Below are 26976 nucleotides of genomic sequence, written 5' to 3'. Positions count from 1 at the left end.
ACTTTAAGTTGATGATTACTTCTATGTGTAGAAATCTTTATTTATAATTGAATCTCTTGTTTATTTTTCAACAAATTTTTTGTTATTGTTATATATATTTTTTCCTAATAGTTCAAGAAATACCACTACAAATGAGCAATATTTTGCACTGTTATACAATGTAATAAATCAGCAACTGTCGATATAGTGCTGTATTTTACTTCTTTATCTCTTTTTTTCAACCAAAAATGCTTTGCTCTGATTAGGGGGGTACTTGAATTAAAAAAAATTCACAGGGGGTACATCACTGAAAAAAGGTTGAGAACCACTGAGTTAGTGAATATAAAAAATAATGCGTAAGACTACTAGTTACCGCCAAAAATAACGGCATTACAGTAACGCGTTAATCCCAACACTGTTAACTTGCAGCAATAACTGAAGACCAGCTTTTTTTTAATCACATTAGCAATAATTACCATTATAAAAGCCACAGTTTAAGTTAACTTAAGTTGGATGGAAAAGGTAGAAGTGAGTTGTGTTTTCACACAGGTGTACGCCGTAAAGACAGTGCTGCAGCGGCCCCTCAGTCTGATCCAAGGTCCCCCTGGCACCGGAAAGACGGTGACCTCTGCCACCATCGTGTACCACCTGGCTCGACAGGGCAGTGGGTATGTCCGCCTTCACGTTTGTAATCTAATGTACTAGTGCTAATCTATGACGCTGTTGTGATTCATGGATTTTGTTAGTGAAGAGTGTGTTTTATTTTCCTCTTTTGTAACTTGTGTCCCCGCTCCAGACCAGTTCTGGTGTGTGCTCCCAGTAACATTGCTGTGGACCAGTTGACAGAGAAGATCCACCAGACCGGACTCAAAGTGGTGAGGCTGTGTGCCAAGAGCAGGGAAGCCATCGACTCACCAGTCTCCTTCCTGGCTCTGCACAACCAGACCCGTAACATGGACAGGTAACGTTTGATAACTGTCACCAACAGTTTTTACACGGCATTTGTTTTTTGAATCTTAATTTTTTTTTATTGTTGTATCCTGGTGTCACGCCGTTTTTTCCGTGTCCACAGTATGCCAGAACTTCAGAAACTTCAACAGCTGAAAGACGAGACCGGAGAGTTGTCGTCTTCGGATGAGAAACGTTACAGGGATCTGCGACGCACCGCTGAAAGGGAACTGTTGATGGTGTGAAAATTGGGCTGACCACTAAGTTTACTCTTCAAGTGATGTCTCACCGTAGATGGTGATCTCTTGCAGAATGCTGACGTAATCTGCTGTACTTGTGTTGGGGCCGGCGACCCTCGTCTGGCTAAGATGCAGTTCAGATCGATCCTGATCGATGAGAGCACGCAGGCTACTGAGCCCGAGTGCATGGTACCTGTGGTCCTTGGAGCTAAGCAGGTACTAGCCATATTTGTTTTGCTTTGTTGGCAGTGGTATGCTGTGTGTGTTTGGGGATCAGGGACGTACCGATAAACGGTATTAATGATAACCGCAATAAAACTCCCCACGGTTAGTCTCACCGTTTCCAAATAAAATTATGGAAAAACCAGGATTGATAACTGAACTTTGATAAACTCACGGGCTGACTGGTGCCAGCTCGCTGGCTTAAATACTGACATGAAAATAAAAGACATTATCGTCTTTCCCCATTAAAACAATGACATACCCACATTGCTCTCTGAGCAACTAAGACAGGGGTCGGGAACCTTTTTGGCTGAGAGCCATGAAAGCCAAATATTTTAAAAACGTATTTCCGTGAGAGCCATATAATATTTTGGTAATACTTTGATATGGGAAACATATTTACCATTAATTAGTTGCTTTTTAACATGCAAATTCGTAACATATTGTCTCTTAATTAGTAATTTTTAAGTACTTATTAATGCCTTTTTCTGCATGGCCTTATTTTACAAGCAATAAACCATTAACTAAGAGTCTTCCCTTATAACCTCAGAATTATTGCTTATTAGTAACCCTAACCCTTACATGGTCCCCTAGTGTCCAAATAACTCTTAAGTCTTTGTTACTTAGAATATGTTCCCCATACTAAAGTGTTACGAATATTTTTTAACACTAAATACAACTAAATGTGCGCATTTTTAAGTTAGATTAACATTTTTAGAGTTTGATAAGTCTCTTATTCTTTTTAATAACATTGTTATTCTGAAGCTAAGAAAAATTAAATGAAATACTTCTTACCATTAATGCGACTTCTTGGATTGATGGAATGAAATGCATGAGAATGTTTTTAATTTTGAACGTTATTTTTAACCCTGTGATTACTAGCGGAATCATTCGGAGCCAGATGCAGTCATCAAAAAAGCCACATATGGCTCTAGAGCCGCAGGTTCCCTACCCCTGAACTAAGATATTGAATTGTATCTAGAGATGTCCGACAATGGCTTTTTTGCCGATATTCCGATATTGTCCAACCCTTAATTACCAATTCTGATATCAACCGATACAGATACATACAATCGTGGAATTAACACATTGTTATGCTTAATTTTGTTGTGATGCCCGACTGGATGCATTAAACAATGTAACAAGGTTTTCCAAAATAAATCAACTCAAGTCATGGAAAAAAGGGCCAACATGGCACTGCCATATTTATTATTGAAGTCACAAAGAGCATTATCTTTTTTAACATGCCTCAAAACAGCAGCTTGGAATCTGGGACATGCTCTCCCTGAGATAATCCTGATACCCATTACAACTATGGTAAAGTGCATTATTTAAAAATTTTTTTAAACATGCCTCAAAACAACAGCTACAAAAACAATGAAGGCACACAGCTTCAGTCCAGAGGACGCTAGAGTCATAAAGTAAACAATAACATAATCCTCATTTAGTGCAAGACTGCCTGGCATACTGTATAACAGAGAATTTTAAACTGGGCTGACATCCATCTTCTGCTTGTATTCATCGTGTATCTCCTTATGACACCTTGGTTCCTCCTTGCATAACCGACTTATATATATATATATATATATATATATATATATATATATATATATATATATATATATATATATAGCATAGGAGACGGAGTGGCACAGTTGGGAGAGTGGCCGTGCCAGCAAACCTGAGGGTTCCTGGTTCAATCCCCACCTTCTACCAAATTCGTCATGTCCGTTGTGTCCTTGAGCAAGACACTTCACCCTTGCTCCTGATGGGTCGTGGTTTGGCCCTTGCATGGCAGATCCTACCATTAGTGTGTGAATATGTGTGTGAATGGGTGAATGTGGAAATAGTGTCAAAGCGTTTTGAGTACCTTGAAGGTAGAAAGGCGCTATACAGGTATAACCCATTTACCATTTAAGAAACTCAAGACGTTCAAAATAGTAGGGTTTATTACAGTGTCTATCTATTTACTTTTCAGTAACTTGGTCAGAAAATTTCAGTCTGTGTTAATACTTTTTGAGCTTGTTTAACAATACCGCAATGACAACGTGATTATTTTGGTGACGATAACCATGATATAAAAGGTTCACATTGTTCCATTCCTAATGGGGTCCAAACAATATAATGAGATATCACATGATTTATGTTTATCTGCCGTTGAGTTAATAATTACTAACAAATGTTTTTATTATGCCATTGACAGTATGGGTTATTATGCTTTTGTGGTAGTTCTCCATTTTGTATTTCCAATCTGTTTTATTACAAATCCAACTTGAAAAGGTAACTTCTGTTATCTTTGTAGTTGATTTTGGTGGGCGACCACTGCCAGCTGGGCCCAGTGGTGATGTGCAAGAAGGCAGCTAAAGCAGGACTGTCCCAGTCTCTCTTTGAGCGTCTGGTTGTTTTGGGGATTCGACCAATCCGTCTGCAGGTTCAATATCGCATGCACCCGGCCCTCAGTGCCTTCCCCTCCAACATCTTCTACGAGGGCTCACTGCAGAACGGCGTCACTGCTGGTGAGACAAAAATATTTAGTCAAAGCATGAGAAATCTCTTCTTAGCCAGAATAAATGCTCTTAGTCTCAGTCTTAATTCTGCCTCCTTGAATTATTTATTCACAGTGATATTGTAATGTAATAAATCTGCTATAACTGAAAGCTATTTTTAAAATCCATCAAGTACTGCATTTCACCACTAGATGTTGCACTTGACTCGCTATCCTCGTTTGAAAAATCCATAAGACAAGCAAAGGAGAAAATACACAGGACTTAAAACTCCTAAAAATTGGCATCTAAAACCTCCAAACATGTCATCTTGATTTCTGTTTGCAGGTGACCGTGTGAAGAAGGGCTTTGACTTCCAGTGGCCACAGCCCGACAAGCCCATGTTCTTTTATGTCACTCAAGGCCAGGAGGAAATCGCCAGCTCAGGAACATCTTATCTTAACAGGTTTGGACCCGCAAGTAATACTATCTCTCTATATGCACTCTGTGTTTTATAGTACTCTATAGAGATGTCCGATGATGCCTTTTTTGCCGATATTCCAATATTGTCCAACTCTTAATTACCGATTCCGTTATCAACCGATATATACAGTTATGGAATTAACACATTATTATGCCTAATTTTGTTGTGATGCCCCGCTGGATGCATTAAACAATGTAACAAGGTTATACGAAATAAATCAACTCAAGTTATGGAAAAAAGTGCCAACAAGCCACTGCCATATTTATTATTGAAGTCACAAAGTGCATTATTTTTTTTAACATACGTCAAAACAGCAGCTTGGAATCTGGGACATGCTCTCCCTAAGATAATCCTGAAACCCACTACAACTATGAGAAATACTATACTTTGACTTTCACAAGGTGCATTATTTATTTTTTTAAATGCCTCAAAACAACAGCTACAAAAACAATGAAGGCACACAGCTTCAGTCCAGAATATACTAGAGTAACAAAGTAAACAATAATATAGTCCTCATTTAGTGCTAGGTTGCCTGGAATACTGTATAACAGGGAATTATAAACTTGGCTCAATCTGCCCTGCTCTAACGTATTTGTATGAGCAACACAAATGTGCTGCAAGCAAGTGGCGATTGCTTGAAGTGGCTTAGCAGTCAGTCAGAGCTTCTGAAATGCTGCGTTGAGACAGGGCACCTCCGCTCACTGCAAGCTGCAAAGTGTGCGCCATGCAGGGCAGACTAGCCACCGTAGCTTTTGCAATACTGCGTGCGTTGTCCCTGACCTTTCGCCTTGGGGGGGTTTTTGTTGTATTTTTGTTTTTCTCGGCGGAGTCTTTAAAGGCCTACTGAAATGAGATTTTCTTATTTAAACAGGAATAGCAGGTCCATTCTATGTGTCATACTTAATCATTTTGCGATATTGCCATATTTTTGCTGAAAGGATTTAGTAGAGAAAATCGACGAAAATGTTTGCCACTTTTGGTACTTTCTGAAAAAGCCTCGCCTTTACCGGAAGTCGCAGACGATGACGTCGCAAGTGTGGGGGCTTTTCACATATAATATTGATTTTAATGGGAGCCTCCAACTAAAGCAGTTATTCGGACCGAGAAAACGACAATTTCCCCATTCATTTGAGCGAGGATGAAAGATTCGTGTTTGAAGATATTGATAGCGACGGACTGGAAAAAAAAACGCGATAGCATTGGGACGTATTCCGATGTTTTTAAACACATTTACTAGGATAATTCTGGGAAATCCCTTATCTTTCTATTTTGTTGCTAGTGTTTTAATGAGTTTAATATTACCTGATAGTCGGAGGGGTTTGTCCACGGGTGTGTTGACGCCAATGTCTCACGGGTGTCGACGGTAGCTGTACGGACGACACAAGCTCAGTGGCAACTTTTTAACCACAATTTTCTCACCGAAACCTGCATAAATCCTTCGGTCAGGATTTATGCTCGCTTGACCGCGCTCTGATCCATAATAAAGTTTCAGCTCTGTGAATTTTAAACAAGGAATCACCGTGTGTTTGTGTGGCTAAAGGCTAAAGCTTCCCAACTCCATCTTTCTACTGTGACTTCTCCAATATTAATTGAACAAATTGTAAAATATTCAGCAACATAGATCTCCAAAATACTGTGTAATTATGCCGTTAAAGCAGACGACTTATACCTGTGTGTGTGCGTAGCGCTCATACTTCCTAAAAAAACGTGACGTTCTGCGTACACGTCATCATTACACAAAGTTTCCAAGACAAAACTTCCGGGAAATTTAAAATTGCAATTTAGTCAACTAAAAAAGCCGTATTGGCATGTGTTGCAATGTTAATATTTCATCATTGATGTATAAACTATCAGACTGCATGGTGCGTAGTAGTGGGTTTCAGTAGGCCTTTAAGCGACAACTGTGTGGTATTACTCTTTTTTTGGTGTTTGCTTTTCATCCATCTTCCACTTTTATTCATCGTGTATCTCTTTATGATTCTTCAAGAGGTGGGAGATCAAATTGCTTGTATTAAAGGAAGACGTCCTGGTTCTTCCTTGCATAAACAACTTTTTGCAGTCTTTGCAAATTGCCAGTTTTTTTAACCGTCACACTTGGTGTCATTAGTCAGTCACCGAGCGAGCTGGCTTGTTAGCCAGGCTACAGCACCGGCAACAACACACTCTTGTTGTTGTTCTGCTCCGCTCACGGCGGTTTGTTGAGGTCATCAAGCGTCGCCAGTAAACCTCTCATGCTGAAGTCACGATGCAACTCCTGTGTTGTGTGTGGGAGTGGGGAGGGCTGCTGACTGGGAGACGCAATTGCTCTTTACTTCTCCCTATGTCCGTACAGCGATGTTTTAAAAAGTAATTAATTTTACTTTTTGAAACCGATAATTTCTTATATTACATTTTAAAGCATTTATCGTTTGATAATATCATCAGTCCCATATTATCGGACATCTCTAATACTGTAACATTAATGCTTATGTTCTTAATAAAAGTGTCCCAATCCGATATAAATATCGGATATTGGGTTCAAATATATGTGCTCCGATACACGCAGTTTTGCAGTTTACTTGTGCAAAACTGCACAGCCAGTTAGTAGCTAAGTGTCCTCCAATAAGCACACAAAAATTATGTTTTTCTTGTAATTGACCTACTATATACTTAGTAGGTATTAAGAGCTACCAGCTACTCAACAGCCCAGCACACAATAGCACACGGGCTAGCCATACTTCAATCAATCAATGTTTATTTATATAGCCCTAAATCACAAGTGCCTCAAAGGGCTGCACAAACCATACTTATTGTCCTTAATTGAACAATATTGCAATCCAAAACAGGTCAGGGCAGCATTGGCTACGAAAAGTAGCTTACCACCACCAGGTGTGAATGAATGATGGGTTCTTACTTCTCTGTGAAGCGCTTTTGAGTGTCTAGAAAAGCGCTATATAAATCTAATCCATTAGTATTATTATTATTAGTTGTCAAAATAAACAAGTATCAAACAATTATAGCTGATTATTATTTACAGATAAGAAGTCTACCAAGACTGAAGCTTATTAGAAAGTATCTCGTATTAAACGTGTCCGCATCATTCAACTTACTGTGTCATGAGTCTAACCTAAAGAAATATCATTGCCAAAAAAACATTACCATTTCTTGGAAAGAAACCATAAGTCCATTCCAGACGATAAATAATAAAAAAGATTGTTTTTCATTTTTACTGTTTTGTGTGTGAGTAATTTCACTCAGTTAAGCCTTTTTATTTTTTTTTATATTCCACACTACAAAATATTAAAACTAAGTACGCTTAATGTTGATGTTGTACCGGATAATACATAAGGCTCTGATAATGTTGTCATATTAATCGTGATATAAGCTGTATCTGGACTCTAACTTTGTGATGCTCTCATGTTTGGCAATAAAGTGTTTGTTTCAGTCTATTTTTCATGTCTGTCCTAAGCAGTATTCGTACTGGTGAAAATCTAGTCGTGTTTACACAGAACCGAGGCAGCCAATGTGGAGAAAATAACAACACGGTTGCTGAAGGCTGGTGCCAAACCTGATCAAATTGGTATCATCACCCCTTATGAGGGGCAGAGGTCCTACCTGGTCCAATACATGCAGTTCAGTGGCTCCCTTCACACCAAACTCTACCAGGTATGTGGGCAAGTGGTCTTAACCTTCGTGTAATGTTCATATTGTTGTTACTCAGCCAGCGTTAGTCAGTCAGATGTTTACCTTATCCCAATAAACATATGTTCAGTGTATTAACATAAAAGTGTTTGATTGTGAAGCATTAAAAGCCACAAAATGTAACGGGTACATCAGACACATTAACGCTGGCTGAGTAACAACAATATGAACGTTGCATGGAAAATTTCTCGGCCAGTTTCTGCATCCCACAGGGATTTTTCTTTTGTGTTTCTGCACCTACGGTTCCCACACAAGGTTGCAATGTTGTTTGTCAACACGTTCTGCTCTCATTTTCTCGCACATTTGACCCTCAAATGTTCTGTGCACCTACACTCAGTCCTCCTCCTGAACAGATGTTTACCTTATCCCAATCAACATCTGTTCAGTATTTTAACATAAAACTGTTTGATTGTGAGTTATTAAAAGCCACAAAATTCAATGGGTCCATCAGACCCACAAACGCTAGCTGAGTAACAACAATATGAACGTTGCACGAAAAATTTCCCTGCTAGTTTCTGCATCCCACAGGGATTCTTATTTTGTGTTTCTGCACCTGCGGTTCCCACACAAGGTTACAACATTGTTTGTCAACACTGTCTGCTCTCTTTTTCTCGCACATTTGACCCTCTGATTTTCTGTGCACCTACACTCTGTCCTCCTCCTGAACAGATGTTTACCTTATCCCAATAAACATTTGTTCAGTATCTTAACATAACACCGTTTGATTGTGAGTTATTAAAAGCCACAAAATGCAGATTGTGAGTTATTAAAAGCCACAAAATGCAATGGGTCCATCAGACCCACAAACGGTGGCTGAGTAACAACAATATGAACGTTGCACGGAAACTTTCTCCGCCAGTTTTTGCATCCCACAGGGGTTCTTCTTTTGTGTTTCTGCACCTGCGGTTCCCACACACAGTTGCAACATTGTTTGTCAACACTGCTCTCATTTTCTCGCACATTTGACCCTCTGATTTTCTGTGCACCTACACTCTGTCCTCCTCCTGAACAGATGTTTGCCTTATCCCAATAAAACTCTGTTCAGTATTTTAACATAAAACTGTTGCACGGAAAATTTCTCTGCCAGTTTCTGCATCCCACAGGGGTTCTTCTTTTGTGTTTCTGCACCTGCGGTTCCCACACAAGGTTGCAACATTGTTTGGCAACACTGTCTGCTCTCATTTTCTCGCACATTTGACCCTCTGATGTTCTGTGTACCTACACTCTGTCCTCCTCCTGTCTAGGCCTGCTGTGTGGGTGTGGGTGGGTGTGTGTGGTACACAGAACATAAATTTCCACACTCTATTAGCCCCGGGTCCAGTGGACCCAGACATCTTATATGTAATAGAAATTTGTGGTCATTAAATATGTACTCTGATATATGTTCTTCACAGAAAATGAGCCAAAGTCAGTGAGTCTCAGTTTGAAAAATTCATTAATTGTATCATTTTTCTTTTAATAAAAAATTAAAACGGGTCCCACAGACCCGAACACCACACAAGGGTGACACAGTATTTTAGGTTAGGTAACACTCAGTGGTGTATTCCTTCCTGCAGGAGGTGGAGATTGCCAGTGTGGATGCTTTCCAAGGCAGAGAGAAGGACTTCATCATCCTGTCCTGTGTGAGGGCCAACGAGCACCAGGGCATCGGCTTCCTCAATGACCCGCGTCGTCTTAACGTGGCGCTCACGAGAGCCAGGTGTTTAAAAATACACAACGCAGTGTCGCATGAGTGCGTGGTCACTTTCCCTACACTCATGTTGTGTGTCTGCCATACATAGATATGGCGTGATCATTGTGGGGAATCCTAAAGCTCTGTCCAAGCAACCCCTGTGGAACCACTTGCTGAACAACTACAAGGAGCAGAAGGTGCTGGTGGAAGGACCGCTGAACAATTTGCGCGAGAGCCTCATGCAGTTCAGCAAGCCCCGCAAGCTGGTCAACACCATCAACCCTGTAGGTTGCCTCATTCTGTTTGAAAATGTAAATATATTTCCTGTCAGGGGCTGGAGTTTGACCTGTTTTATGGTTCCGCAGGGAGGCCGATTCATGAGCACAGCCATGTATGACGCCAGGGAAGCCCTCATTCCCGGATCTGTTTATGATCGCAGCAGCAATGGTGAGATCTTGACTTCAAAACTCCTGTGGTTCGCACGATGCTCACCAACCTGTGTAAAGTTGGACAAAAAAAGAGGAATCACGGTCAACTAATGCATTTTTCGCGACAGGGCGTACATCCAACATGTACTTCCAGACCCACGACCAGATTGGAATGATTGGTAGCGGCCCCAATCCCATGACTTCCCTGAACATCCCCATCCCCTTCAGCCTTGTCATGCCCCCCATGCCTCCTCCTGGTTACCTTGGACAGCTCAACGGCTCGACGGCGGGTGAGTTTAGAGAAGTTGTGTGTAGACCAGGGGTCGGCAACCTTTTTGGCTGAGAGAGCCATGAAAGCCAAATATTTTAGTGTTTGATTTTTTTATTAATATTTAGACAGAGATGAACAGAACATAAAAACAGCAATAAACTTTTTTTTTTCAAAGAGAAAAATTAAATCAAATCAAATAAAGCTAAAATAGAAATAACAATACTTATACATAGAAGAGAAAGAACAAACATCCACCCCAAAAAGGAACACACGAAAAAAAATTAAAAAATAAATAAACCTTGCTTATACTGTCACTTATACAGTAATGACATAAAACATAAATATACTGTACGTAGACCTTCAGTATGTAAACCTACCAGAATACTGTTAAAAAAATAAAAATCAATGTTGTACCTTTGTTGATGGTTGGTCAAAAAAGGTCAGAAAACACCTCCACACCCGATAAAACTTCCTTTCAGAACCCCTCATCACCATTCTAATTTTCTCTAGTTTGAGATGATATAAAACGTCTTTTACCCAGTGAATGTGTGGGTGGGGCAGCTTCCTTCCATTTCAAGAGGATCAAGCGGCGCGCTAATAAGGTTGAAAAGGCAATGAGCCTTCGACCCCCCGACAGGTAATCCTGACCCATCCCCAGTGACCCCAAAAAGCAGCAAAAGAGGATTCAATGTAATGTTAACCCCGAGTACACAAGAGAGTGCTTCACATATACCTTCCCAATATTTCTTTATTTTGGGACAGGTCCACAGCATGTGTATTAAAGTGGTTTCATCGGCTTTACATTTGTCACATCTTGGATCAATATCAGGGTACATTTTGGAAAGCTTAGATTTAGGAATATGAGTTCTGTGTATTTTAAAGTGTATTACCGTGAGAGCCATGTAATATTTTTTAACACGGAATACAACTAAACGCATGCATTTTTTTAAGTAAGACCATACTTGCCAGTCCTCCCGGATTTTCCGGGAGACTCCCGCTGAAAACCTCCCGGGACAAATTTTCTCCCGAAAATCCCCCGTAAATTCAGGCGGAGCTGGAGGCCACGCCCCTTCCAGCTCCATGCGGACATGAGTGACGTGTCGACAGCCTGTTTTCACGTCCGCTTTCCCACAATATAAACAGCATGCCTGCCCAATGACGTTATAACTGTAGAAAGATCGAGGGCGAGTTTTTGGTTTCTTATTTGGGTTCATTGTTCGGCAGTTTCATTAACGTCCTCCCAGCCTGGTAACAACACACAACAACAGCAGTCACATTTTCGTCTACCGTAAAGCAGTGTGTCTGCCGTAAACAGCAATGTTGCAACACCCTTAAACAGGACAATACTGCCATCTACTGTACATGCATATGTGACAATAACATCTACGGATTTTAGAGAGTGCAGTGCACAACTGCCCACACAACAAGGAGACGAAGCAGAAAAACGAGGAAGATACAGCATGTTCAGCATGGTTAGAAAAATAGTGACAGAGAATAGAACAAGGATGGACAATTCAACCCTTAACTCAACAATGAGTAAATGAGTGTTATGTGTGTGTATATGTGTGAATAAATGAACACTGAAATTCAAGTATTTTCTCTTATTTATATATATGTATATATATATAAATATGAAATACTTGACTTGGTGAATTCTAGCTGTATATACTCCTCCCCTCTTAACCACCCCCCCCCCCCCCCCCCCCCCCCCCACCTCCCGAAATCGGAGGTCTCAATGTTTGCAAGTATAAGTAAGACCAATATTTTAAGTTTATAGTAAGTCTTTTTTTTTTTTTATAACATTTTTATTCTGGGGCTAACCAATAGTAGATAAAATGCTTCTTACCATTGATGCGACTTCTTGAACAGGTGCGGTAGAAAACGGATGGATGGATGGATGGATTAAAATGCATAGGAATGTTTTATATTTTGAACGTTATTTTAACAGGCGACATCTTGCGCCTGTTATCCAAGATGTCTTGTTGCAAGGTGGTGTTTTTAATTTTCTAACAATACTTGTTCCTGGTTGAAACGTTTATGACAGAGAAAGAACAATGTTTAAATAAGTCATAATAATTATTTCCAGTCATGTGATTTTTTTTAATAAATTGTTTTAGTTCCTTGTTCATTTTTTCCCACTGTTTCTTTCGCTAAATTAATGCAATTAATATCCGCATAAAGTATAATTCTCAGGCCTTTTTCCATGAATTGTTTTAGAATGTGGGGGTCGGCATAGCTCGGTTGTAGAGTGGCCATGCCAGCAACTTGAGGGTTCCAGGTTCGATTCCCTCTTCAGCCATCCAAGTCATTGCCGTTGTGTCCTTGGGCAAGACACTTTTCCAACCTGCTCCAGTGCCACCCACACTGGTTTGAATGTAACTTAGATATTGGCTTTCACTATGTAAAAGCGCTTTGAGTCACTAGAGAAAAGCGCTACATAAATATAAATCACTTCACTATTTTTAACACTGTGATTACCAGTGGAATTATTCATTATTCATAGTATTAAGCAATGTCAGCTAAGATGTATTTGAGAGCCAGATGCAGTCATCAAAAGAGCCACATCCGGCTCTAGAACCACAGGTTCTCTACCCCTGGTGTCGACTAACTTGTTTCTTCTCCAGGTCGTGGAGGCGGCATGAAAGGAAAAGCTGGCGGAGGAGGCAACACTCGAGGTAGTCGCCAGAGAAACCGTGGCAACAACCACAGCAGAGGGGGCCATATGAGTGGCAGCCAGGCCAGCCAAGACTTGGGCTCTCAGCCCTTTTCCCAGGGGCCCCTGACCCAAGGCTACATTAACATGAGTCAGCCGTCACAAATGAGCCAGCCGGGGCTCTCCCAGGCGGAGCTTTCCCAGGTTCAATCGTTGTGCACTCAGCTGTGGTTCAACTTGTTGGTTTTTCTAATCTCTCTGATGTTTCTTCCATCGCAGGACAGTTACTTAGGAGATGAATTCAAGTCCCAAATTGACGTGGCGCTATCTCAAGACTCCACCTATCAGGGGGAGCGAGCCTACCAGCATGGTGTGACTGGACTGTCCCAGTACTAGACTGTAAGCATTGATACTTTTGCACTTTTTTTCATTTACTCATACGGTCGTCCCTCGCCACGTCGCACTTTTGGGCCTGGTCTACTAAAATCCAATTACCACGTGCTAGACAGCGTGTGTAAAAAATAAAAATAAAAGCAGGGTGTTGATTCATGTTTAGGGGACTTAACGATGGTCAAAAATGTATTAAAGGGGAACATTATCACCAAACCTATGCAAGCGTCAATATATACCTTGATGTTGCAGAAAAAAGACCATGTATTTTGGGTGAATTTTGGCAAATTAAACGGCTTCCTGTTTATCGGTCTTTGTTCTGACGTCACCGAGGTAACACACCCGCCATTTTCATTTTCACATTACAAACACCGGGTCTCAGCTCTGTTATTTTCCGTTTTTTCGACTATTTTTTGGAACCTTGGAGACATCATGCCTCGTCGGTGTTTGTCGGAGGGGTGTAACAACACTAACAGGGAGGGATTCAAGTTGCACCACTGGCAAGAAATCTGCCGCCAGACCCCCATTGAATGTACCAGAGTGTCTTCACATTTGACCGGCGATGCTAAGACAGACATGGCACAGAGATGTATGGATAACCTGCAGATGCATTTGCAACGATTAGGTCAACAAAATCACAAAGGTGAGTTTTGTTGATGTTGTTGACTTATGTGCTAATCAGACATATTTGGTCACGGCATGACTGCCAGCTAATCGATGCTAACATGCTACGCTAATCGATGCTAACATGCTATTTACCGGCGATGCTAAGACAGACATGGCACAGAGATGTATGGATAACCTGCAGATGCATTTGCAACGATTAAGTCAATGAAATCACAAAGGTGAGTTTTGTTAAAGTTGTTGACTTATGTGCTAATCAGACCTATTTGGTCACGGCATGACTGCCAGCTAATCGATGCTAACATGCTATGCTAATCGATGCTGACATGCTATTTATGCTAGCTGTATGTACATTTGAAACTAGATACCCACATTTAATGCGAAACAAACACTTACCAATTGACGGATTTAAGTTGCTCCAGTGTCACAAGATGCGAAAGTCCTGATCGTTTGGTCCGCACATTTTACCGGCGATGCTAATAAGGCAGCCATGCTATGGGCCACTTCATAAACATTGCTTCACTAAAAAAGAAAATCTTTAAAGGGGAACATTATCACAATTTCAAAATGGTTAAAAACAATGAAAATCAGTTCCCAGTGGGTTGTTGTATTTTTCAAAATTTTACACCTCCCGGAATATCCCTAAAAAAGCTTTAAAGTTCTTGATTTTCGCTATTTGCGATGCGACTGTCCATTTCCCTGTGACGTCATACAGTGCTGCCAATACAAACAACATGGCGGTTGCCACAGCAAGATATAGCGACATTAGCTCGGATTCAGACTCGGATTTCAGCGACTTAAGCGATTCAACAGATTACGCATGTATTGAAACAGATGGTCGGAGTATGGAGGCAGATAGCGAAAACAAAATTGAAGAAGAAATTGAAGCTATTGAGCGAATAGCTATTGACGCTATTCGGCCATAGCATGGGTGTACCTAATGAAGTGGCCCATAGCAAGGCTGCCTTATTAGCATCGCCAGTAAAATGTGCGGACCAAATGATCAGGACTTTCGCATCTTGTGACACTGGAGCAACTTAAATCCGTCGATTGGTAGGTGTTTGTTTCGCATTAAATGTGGGTATCTAGTTTCAAATGTACATACAGCTAGCGTAAATAGCATTGATTCGCGTAGCATGTTAGCATTGATTAGCTGGCAGTCATGCCGTGACCGAATATGTCTGATTAGCACATAAGTCAACAACATCAACAAAACTCACCTTTGTGATTTCGTTGACTTAATCGTTGCAAATGCATCTGCAGGTTATCCATACATCTCTGTGCCATGTCTGTCTTAGCATCGCCGGTCAAATGTGAAGACACTCTGGTACATTCAATGGGGGTCTGGCGGCAGATTTCTTGCCAGTGGTGCAACTTGAATCCCTCCCTGTTAGTGTTGTTACACCCTCCGACAACACACCGACGAGGCATGATGTCTCCAAGGTTCCAAAAAATAGTCGAAAAAACGGAAAATAACAGAGCTGAGACCCGGTGTTTGTAATGTGAAAATGAAAATGGCGGGTGTGTTACCTCGGTGACGTCACGTTCTGACGTCATCGCTAAAAGACCGATAAACAGAAAGGCGTTTAATTTGCCAAAATACCCCCATTTAGAGTTCGGAAATTGGTTAAAAAAAAATATAGTCTTTTTTTCTGCAACATCAAGGTATATATTGACGCTTGCATAGGTTTGGTGATAATGTTCCCCTTTAATTTTTTTTAATCAATATTTATGGAACATGTCCACAAAAATCTAGCTGTCAACACTGAATATTGCATTGTTGTATTTTTTTCACAGTTGATGAACTTACATTCATATTTTGTTGAAGTATTATTCAATAAATATATTTATAAAGGATTTTTGAATTGATGCTATTTTTTAGAATATTTTTTAAAAATCTCACGTACCCATTGGCATACCCGTACCCCCATTTGAGAACCACTGTACTAGAGCAGTTGTCCCTAATGTTGCGTCCAGTGTTAGTAATGAGGTTTTTCTTCTTGTTCCTCAGACTGCTGAAAGGTGCTTGGCCTATATGAGCTCACTTCATCAGAGTCTAAAATCTGGGGTGATAACAAAAAAGGAACAAATAAGGATACCCGTTTTCCACCGCTACACCACTGCGTGAAAGTAACAGGAGCGAGAAAACCAAGCAATCACAAGAGAGAAGAGCAGAGCGAGGGGGGCGGCGTGCCAGGTCTGACGGAGGAGCGAAGGCGTGCCCCGAGGCCAGCCCAGGGAGCCAGCCGGCGTCTTTGGAATCACGGGATCGAGACCCCTTGGCGTCTTTGAGGAGGAGAGCTCCGACCCGGACCCTCGCGTGCCCCTGAATCCCGTCTGGTCGCAGGGAAAGATGGAGGTGGTCTCACACGTCCGTCTTCTTAGCTAACTGTTCTACAGGATGAGCGAGGGGAGGAGGGGGTGATGGGGGACACACGGCTTGAAGCAACGTTTCCAACTGCCAAGTCTTTGGCTGTCCAACAACTCTTTGTCAGTGGACGTGCGTGCGTGTGTGTGCGTGGGCCACAGCGCCACTGATCACTCACTCTTTCTCCGCCGTTTGTGGCAAGTGTCAAGGAAGTGGTGACGACGCCATCTTTCTGGAGGTGTCTGCAAGGATCACCTGGAATGAGCTCTTCCAATAGCAAAAGTCAGGTTTTTGTCTCCAACGTACGAGACCGTAGTTGTTCTTCTAAATGTATCCGTAGTGCCAGCAGGAGAACGAGGGGTAACCGGCGCTCGTTTTGGTGAAAGCATGAAGATCCTCACAGCCATGTAACAGAATCGCCTCATTTATTAAGGTATGGGTTGAAGCAGGGGTAGGGAACCTGTGGCTCTCGAGCCAGATCTCAGATAAATATTAGCTGACGTTGCCTAACACGATAAGTAATTAATAATTCCGCTGCGTTAAAAATAACATTCAATATATAAAACACTCATGCATTTAATCCATCCATCCGTTTTCTACCCCACCTGTTCAAGAAGTCACATTATTGGTTAGAAGTATTTCTTTATTATTGGTTGGCTTCAGAATAACAATATTATTAAAAATACTAAGAGACTTATTGTACTCTAAAAATGTCGGTCTTACTTTAAAATGCACGCATTTAGTTGTCTTCAGTGTTGAAAAATATTATACGGCTCTCACGGAAATACATATTAAAATATTTGGCTCTCTCAGCCAAAAAGGTTCCATACCCCTGTTCAAGAAGTCACATTATTGCTAAGAAGTATTTTCTTTATTATTGGTTGGCTTCAGAATAACAATATTAAAAATAGTAAGAGACTTATTGTACTCTAAAAGTGTCGGTCTTACTTTAAAATGCACGCATTTAGTTGTATTCAGTGTTAAAAATTATTATACGGCGCTCACGGAAATACATATTCAAATATTTGGCTCTCTCAGCCAAAAAGGTTCCCGACCCCTGTTTAAGAAGTCACATTATTGGTAAGAAATATTTTCTTTATTATTGGTTGGCTTCAGAATAACAATATTATTAAAAATAGTAAGAGACTTAATGTACTCTTAAAAATGTTGGTCTTACTTTAAAATGCACGCATTTAGTTGTATTCAGTGTTAAAAATTATTATACGGCTCTTACGGAAATGCATATTCAAATATTTGTCTTTCCTGGCTCTCCCAGCCAATAAGGTTACCGAGTCCTGGGTTAAAGACTCAGCTGCCCTAAGTTAAACAGCACTGGTCATTTTGTTTGTATGCTAGTTTGAAGCTGAAATGATACCTTTAAGGTTAAAATATTATTTTTACCCATTGTTTTAACATTTTAGTCGTATTATTTCCTAATCCATAGTTATTTACTTTCCTTCTGGAAGAGTTATACATTGAGTGATTTCTTCCTGACTTTTCTAATTAAGGTCTAAAAAAGTTAGTATTCGTTTTCTGGCGAACATACAGCAGATTTTCTCGTGGGGTTTTATTTTGTGTTCTGTAGGCTGCTCTACTTCTGTCTACACTCTTTCTTTTTTCTAGCTTTTGCTCACCTTCGTGGTTGTTTTGACCTGTGGTTGCTCATCTTCCTTCTTGCACCTTGATTTCTTTTCACATCCGGCTCATTCGAGTGTCGTCATCGTCGCCTGGAAAAACTGGTGTTGCTGCGTCTAAACCGCTCTTTTAGCAACGTGTCCGCTGAGCATGTATGGTGGAAAGATTCAAATACCCTGCGATTGCATTGAGCTCATTCTTTTTGCCTGACGTCACACGTTATCGCCATTCTTTTCCAATAATGGATTGTGATTGTTCGGCTTGTGCTCACAAATTTGCAATTATTACAACATTAAAAGTTGTTTATTTTTTTGGTCCTCTATTTGAATGATACTTATTTTAGCTGTGACAGCGGCAGAGGTGAGATTTTTTTTTCTGTGCACAAAAAAAGACAAGTTTGTGGTCTCTTGGCTTTTATTTTTTGTAACAGCATGTAAGGAACATCCGCCGTGACTTTCTCCAACCGTCCTGTGAAGACAAACGGTAAGGCTAGAAAGAAATGTTCAACTCTACAGTCTGTGTGGTCCAGTAACAAAAAAAAAAATACTGACATTCTGCTGTTCAATAGATGCTCGTGTCACCTCTTCCACTGATGAAAAGGACAAGTCTTGGAAGTATCCCTAAAGTCCTTGAATGCGTCACAGCCAAGGCGGAGCTATCATACAGTGAGTAAGTTTCTATTCATCACTTAAGTTGTGCCTTACGGGTTACGTCATTGGGAGAACCTTTCATGTGAGCGTAGAAGCTGCTGAAAGACCTTAATACGTTGATCTTTGGTGTTATTCACACAGTTCAAGTCAACAAAATACATCATTTCAACTAATGTATTTTCCAGACTATAAGGCGCACCTAAAATCCCCTTTTTCCCCCTCAAAACTCGCCTAATGTACGGAATAATTCTGGTTTTGCTTACCGACCCCGAAGCAATTTTATTTGGTACATGGTGTAATAAGTGTGACTAGTGGATGGCAGCCACACATAAGAGATACGTGTAGACTGCACTATGATGGCAATATGACTCAGGTAAACAACACTAACATTTTATAAGTTCCATTGAAAATATACAACATTACACACGACACTCAAAAATGTATCAAAAGGTTGTCGTAGGACTTTGGTAAGCTATGAAGCCGCACCGATTTATGGAGTTTTGGCGAATTAAACACAAAAGTATTATTATAATGCGTGTGTAAGCTAAGACATATTATCTGGCGTTTTGTTTTCGCAATATTATGCGAAAGCAACTTTTTTTTACCTGCTGATCCGTATTTGGGATCTGCATAAATCCTGAAAAATTGCACCCGTCCGCCTTTTGTAGTCTGTGCCGACTTCTTGTAATGGGACATTCATCCTCCGCTGTTGCCATTTCTGATATAAAGTAGTGTAAAGTTCTTACTTATATCTGTTAGTAAACTTGCCATGAAAGCATTAAAACGTACCGGTGTAGTGAATTTACAATATTCACCCAAGGAACTTTAGTTATTAGAGTTTTGGTCGACCGGTTTTCACGGCCTTGTTGTTGTTTCCGGATGAGGAGATGCTGCTCCGTTATTGATTGAAGTAAAGTCTGAATGTCATTAAAACATTTAGCGCCATCTTTGACACTTCTTTCACTCCCGTCCTTGCACGCTACACCGCTACAATCAATCAATGTTCATTTATATAGCCCTAAATCACTAGTGTCTCAAAGGGCTGCACAAACCACAACACAACACAAACCACTACGACATCCTTGGTAGGCCCACATAAGATACAACAAATATGACGGGGAAAAGACACTGTCGAAGTGGAGGCACGTAAATAAGACCGCCCACAAAACGGAGCATCCTGAAGCGACTGTCAGAAAGTAAAACATCATCTATGACTCATGTAAACAACACTAACATTTTATAAGTTCCATTGAAAATATAGAACATTACACACGGCGCCCAAAAATCAAGGTTTTAATAGGACTTTGGTAAACTATGAAGCCGCACCGTTTGATGGATTTTAAACGCAAGAGTATTATTGAGATGTGTGTGTCTGTATAAGGAAATACATATCTGGCGTTTTGTTTTCGCAATATTATGCTAAAAAGAAACTTTTTTTACCTTCCGTTACCTGCTGATCCGTATTTGGAATCTGCATAAGTCCTGAAAATTTGCGCACATTCGCCTTTATAGTCCATGTAGACACCATAGTTGTAAAGCTTCTTCTTTTCCTCTATCTTCTTGTTATGTGACATTCATCCTCCGCTGTCCTCATTTCTAATATAAAGTAGTGTGAAGTTCTTACTTATGACTGTCAGTAAACTCGCCATGAGAGTGCTAAAACATACCGGCGTAGTAAGTTTACAATATTCACCCAAGGAACTTGAGTTATTAGAGCGTTCCGGTCGGAAGGTTTTTCACGGCCTTGTTGTTGTTCCCAGATGAGGAGATGCTGCTCCGTAATTTAAGTTAAGTCTGAATGTTGTTAAAACAGTCAGCACCATCTTTTGACACTTCTTCCTCTCCCATCCTTGCACGCTACACCGCTACAACAAAGATGACGGGGAGAAGACAGTCGAAGTGGAGGCATGTAAATAAGACCGCCCAGAAAACGGAGCATCCTGAAAGTGACGGTCAGAAAGTTAAACAACATTTATGACTCAAGTAAGCAACACCAACATGGTCTATGTTCCATTGAAAATATAGAACATTACACACGGCGCTCAAAAATGTATTAAAAGGTTGTTGTAGGATTTTGGTAAGCTATGAAGCCGCACCGCTTGATTTTTGCCGCATTAAACACAAGAGTAATATTATGATGAGTGTATAAGCTAAGACATTATCTGGCGTTTTGTTTTCGCAATAGTATGTGAAAGCAACTTTTTTTTACCTTCTGATCCGTATTTAAGATCTGCATGATTCCTGAAAAATGGCACCCGTCCGCCTTTTGTAGTCCGTGCCGACACCGTTGTTGATAGGCTTCTTCTTTTTCTCTATCTTCTTGATATGGGGCATTCATTCTCCGCTTTTGCCATTTCTAATATAAAGTAGTGTAAAGATCTTATTTATAACTATGTAAACATGCCATGAAAGCATTAAAACATACCGGTGTAGTTAGTTTACATTATTCACCCAAGGGACTTTAGTTATTAGAGAGTTCAGGTCGGACGGTTTTTCACAACCTTGTTGTCGTTTCTGGATGAGGAGATGCTGCTCTGTTACAGATTGAAGTCTTAATGTCATTAAAACAGTTAGCGCCATCTTTTGACACTTCTCCCACTCCCATCCTTGCACGCTACACCGCTACAACAAAGATGACGGGGAGAAGACGCTGGCACGTAAATAAGACCGCCCACAAAACGGCACATCCTGAAGCGATTGTCAGAAAGCAGCTAGAAGATGATGTGTAAAACATCATCTATGCAACATTTTGAGCACCATCACATGTTATGTAGACCACAAGGAACTCTTTTACATTTAGAAAAAGAAAATAGAATAAGACCCCTTTAATGCGCCTTATAATCTTATACATGAAAAAAAATCAAAAATAGACCATTTGTTGGACAAGTGCGCCTTATAGTCGGTAAAATACGGTAGTCCGTCTTATTGCTGCTACATAATGCATGAACAACTCCTCCCGTGAATCAGTGTGTGTGGCAGCAAATGCAGTATAATATGTCCACAAGGCAGGTCATCAGGTCTCATTTTTACTGCTTTCAAGACAGACAGTAAAACAAGGCCTCTTATCAGTCTTAATAACACTTAAGATGCGCTCTTAAAGTCCTAAAGTTGTACTACGCGTAAAACTACAAGCACCGGTTGTCCTTACGTGTTTAAAATATCTTTTACTTGAAAGCAGTTATCCTAAAGTTATTGCATTGTTTCCATGTAAGCAACATAAAGCGCTACATCGTTAGGCCGCCCGACATCTATTCACCGAGTCCTGCGGACAAGATGCTTCTTGTGTGGGCCGCCGCCAGCTCCCATCTTCTTGGAATTATCTTCCTCCATCCTGACGTGTTATTTGTCGATGAGCTTGACAAGGTTCTGGCGGAGGTCATTGAGGTCAAAGATTTTGATGTCGAGAATTTCAATGGACCTCTGAAGCTCCGTGTCCAAGCGATCTCGGTCTTCCATAGAGTTGTTCAAATTTTGCTCCGTGTTCTGGATGCGCCGCTCCAACTCGGAATTACGCATCTCCACTTCCTGTAGAAGAATAGATGTTTTAAGTCACAAACGTGTGTGTGTATATATATGTATGTATATGTATGTGTGTATATATATACATATGTGTATACACATATATGTATATACATTCGCACACAGACATATTTAAACAGATGTATATATATATATACATATATGTGTATACATATGTATGTATATATATATATACGTATATACATATGTATATATATATACGTATATACATATGTATGTATATATATATACGTATATACATATATATGTATATATATATATGTATATACAGTATGTATGTATAAATATATATGCATGTGTACATATATATACATATATAAATGTATGAATGTTTACATATAAATGTATGTATACACATATGTATGTATGCATTCATATATATGTATGTATGTATGTGTGCATGTATATACACATATATGTGTATGTATACGTGTGTATGCATGTGTACATATATGTATATATGTACATACATATGTATACATTTATATATAAATATATATGTACATATATGTATACACATATAAATGTATACATATATATGTACATATATGTATGTATACATACATATATGTGCGTATACATATATATATGCATATATGTGTGTGTATACATATGCATGCATACATATGTATGTATACATATATATGTGTACATATATATGTATGTCTACATATGTCTGTATACATATATATGTATGCATGCATATATGTATGTATACATTCATATATATGTATGCATACATATGTATACATATATATTTATGTATACATATATATGTTTATACATATATGTATATACATATATATGTATACATATATATGTGCATGTATGTATATAAATGTATATATGTATGTATACATATATATACATACACATGTATACATTTATATACATACATGCACATATATATGTATACATATGTACGTATAAATAGATATATATGTATGCATACATATATTTGTATACATAAATATGTATGTATACGTATATATATATATGTATTTATATGTATGTGCACATATGTGTATACATATTTATGTATGTATGCATATATGTCTGCATACATATATATGTACACATACATACATATATGTACATGCGTATATATGTATGTATACATTAATATATATATATGCATGTATACATATGTGTGCATATAGATGCACATATACATGTATAAACATATATATGTATACATATATATGTAAACATATATACAATCGTATGTATGTATATATATGTATACACATGTGTATGTATACATGTATATGTATGTATAGATATATATGTATGTGTACATATATATATGTGTAGATATATATACACATACATACATCTGTGTACATGCATACATTTACATATGTATGCATACATATATATGTATGCATACATTTGTATGTACATACATATATAAATGTATGTATGTATATATATGCATGTATAAATATATGTGTATACATAAAGGCAAATGTATACATATATATGTATTCATAAATATATGTATGCATATATATGTATACAGACATATACACGTCTGTATACATATATGTATACATACATATGTACATATATATGCATGTACAAGTACATATATGTATTAACATGTATACATACCTATATATGTATATATGTATGTTTATATATGTTTACATACATATATATGTATACATACATCTGTATGTATGCATACATATATATGTATATATATTTGTATACATATATATGTATACACACATATATATATTTCTGGATACATATATATGCATGCATACATATATAAGTATGTATATTTATGTGTATGTATACACATATATATGTATATACACATATGTATACACATATATGTATACATATATATGTATATACACATATGTATACACATATATATTTGTATACATATATATGTATACACACATATATATATTTCTGTATACATATATATGTATGTATACATATGTACACATGCATATATGTGTATACAAATATATGCATGTATACATATGTATACATATATATGAATACACATATATACATACATATATGCATGTATACATACATGTGTATACATATATATGTATGTATACATATGCATGTATACATATATGTATACATATGCATGTATACATAACTATGTATACATGCATATGTATGTATGAATATAGATTTATTTATATATACACGCATGTATACATATACATGTGTATACATATATATGTATGTATACATAGGTATGTATGCATACATAACATGTATACATAACTATGTATACATGCATATGTATGTATGAATATAGATTTATTTATATATACACGCATGTATACATATACATGTGTATACATATATATGCATGTATACATACGTATAAGTATGTATATACATATGTATGTGTGCATATGTATACAGAAGTATATGTTTATGTATGTATACATTAATATATATGTGTGTGTACATACATATGTATATGCATATATATGTATGTATACCTATGTATTTGTATATGTGTGTGCATGTATATATATTTGTGAATGTATATGTATACATGTGTGTATATGTACATATCTGTATATATATGTACATCCATATATATATGAACATATGTGCACACATACATGTATACACATATATATATGTATACATACATATATGTATGCATACATATATATGTGTGCATACATATACATGCATACATATACATACATACATTTATATGTACACATAGACATGTATGTATACATGCATATGTATACATATATAAGTATGTGTGCATGTATATGTACATATATATGCATTTACATGCATACATATATATGTATGTATACATATATATGTATGTGTGCATATATATCTATGTATACATATATGTATGTATACATACATATGTATGTATATACATGTATACATATGTATGTATGCATATGTATGTATATTTATATGTATGTGTACATATATATGTATGTGTACATATATATGTTTGCATGCATATATATGTATCTATACATGAATATATATGTATGTGCACATGCATATATATGTATACATTCATATATATGCGTATGTATACATATATGTGCATATACATATGCTAATATGCATACATATGTATGTAAACATATATATATATATACATACATATGAATTGAGAATTACATCTATATGTATACATACATCTATATATGTATATATATGTACACGTACATATAAATGTATTAATACATAGATATGTTTACATACATATACATATGTATATATGTATGTTTACATATACATGTGTGCATACATTTATGTGTATGTGTACATATAAATACATATATAGATGTATGTATGTATATCCACACATTTATACATATATTAACGTATATATATGTATGTATAAAATGTGTGTATACATGAATACATATGTATACATATATATGTATGCATACATATATGTTTACAGACATATACACGTCTATACGTATATGTATACATACATATATGTACATGTACATACATATATGTACATGTACATATATATATTTACATATATGTACGTGTACATATATGTATGTATACAAACATATATATGTTTACATACATATATATGCATACATATATATGTATATATACATATATGTGCGCAGACATACATATACAAAAATGCATATATATGTGTGTGTATACTTATATATACACGAATACATACATATAAATATACATATGTATGTGTGCATATGTCTGTATACACAATATATATATGTATACAGGCGTATAAACATATATACATTTATATATACATGTATATACATACATGTGTAAACACATATGTGCATATATATATATGCAAATATATGTATACATATATGAATGTATACATATGTATGTAAATATATACAGACATGTGTGTGTATATATATATGTATGTCTGTATACATATATATTTGTGTACATATGTATATATGTATGCATACATTTATATGTACGTGTACATATATAAATGTATGTAGTATACGTATAGATGTATGTATGTATATATATATATAACTACACATCTATATATTTATTCATATACTTATGTATACATATATTAATGTATACACATGTGTATACATATATGTATGTATACATATGTATACGTACATATATGTATACACATGTGTATGTATACATTAATATATGTGTACAAACATATGTATATGCAAAAATATATGTCTGTATACATATATATGTATGTATTTGTATATATATATATGCACAAATATATGTATGTATACATATACATACATATGCATACATACATATGTATGCATATATGTACCTACATATGTGTATACATATATATGTATACACATATATACATACATATATATGTATACATAAATATATATGTGTGTGTGCATGTATATATATATGTATGAATGTGTACATATCTGTATATATATGTACATACATATATACACACGTATATAAGTGCATATATATATATATATATATGTACATATGTATACACATATATGTATACTTGCATACATATATATGTATACATACATATATATGTATACATATGTATGTATACACACATATATATGTATATATATTTGTATACATATATGTATGTGTACATGCATATATGTATACATAGATATGTATAAACATCCATCCATATGTATACATATGCATGTATACATAGGTATGCATACATATGTATATGTATACATATATGTATATGTATA

At 37.4% G+C, this 26976-nt stretch overlaps 1 protein-coding gene across 1 annotated transcript in view; it reads left to right on the top strand.

Moving 5' to 3' along the window:
- Positions 1–18399, top strand: part of LOC133568078 (regulator of nonsense transcripts 1-like) — a 45005-nt gene extending 26606 nt beyond the window's left edge. The window contains exons 11-24 of the mRNA XM_061919784.1: positions 529–647; positions 776–940; positions 1052–1166; positions 1239–1382; positions 3691–3904; positions 4220–4337; positions 7844–8000; positions 9593–9735; positions 9818–9992; positions 10074–10155; positions 10265–10426; positions 13032–13264; positions 13340–13459; positions 16086–18399. Coding sequence (XP_061775768.1) covers positions 529–647; positions 776–940; positions 1052–1166; positions 1239–1382; positions 3691–3904; positions 4220–4337; positions 7844–8000; positions 9593–9735; positions 9818–9992; positions 10074–10155; positions 10265–10426; positions 13032–13264; positions 13340–13456 — 1944 coding nt within the window. The 3' untranslated portion in view covers positions 13457–13459; positions 16086–18399. The remainder of the gene's footprint in view (positions 1–528; positions 648–775; positions 941–1051; positions 1167–1238; positions 1383–3690; positions 3905–4219; positions 4338–7843; positions 8001–9592; positions 9736–9817; positions 9993–10073; positions 10156–10264; positions 10427–13031; positions 13265–13339; positions 13460–16085) is intronic.
- Positions 18400–26976: the final 8577 nt, after the last annotated feature.

This window comes from Nerophis ophidion, linkage group LG14 (genome assembly GCF_033978795.1).
Source record: "Nerophis ophidion isolate RoL-2023_Sa linkage group LG14, RoL_Noph_v1.0, whole genome shotgun sequence".
Classification (NCBI taxonomy): Eukaryota; Metazoa; Chordata; class Actinopteri; order Syngnathiformes; family Syngnathidae; genus Nerophis; species Nerophis ophidion.
Note: the sequence above shows the minus strand (reverse complement) of the source record. Positions and strands in the feature narration are given on the sequence as shown.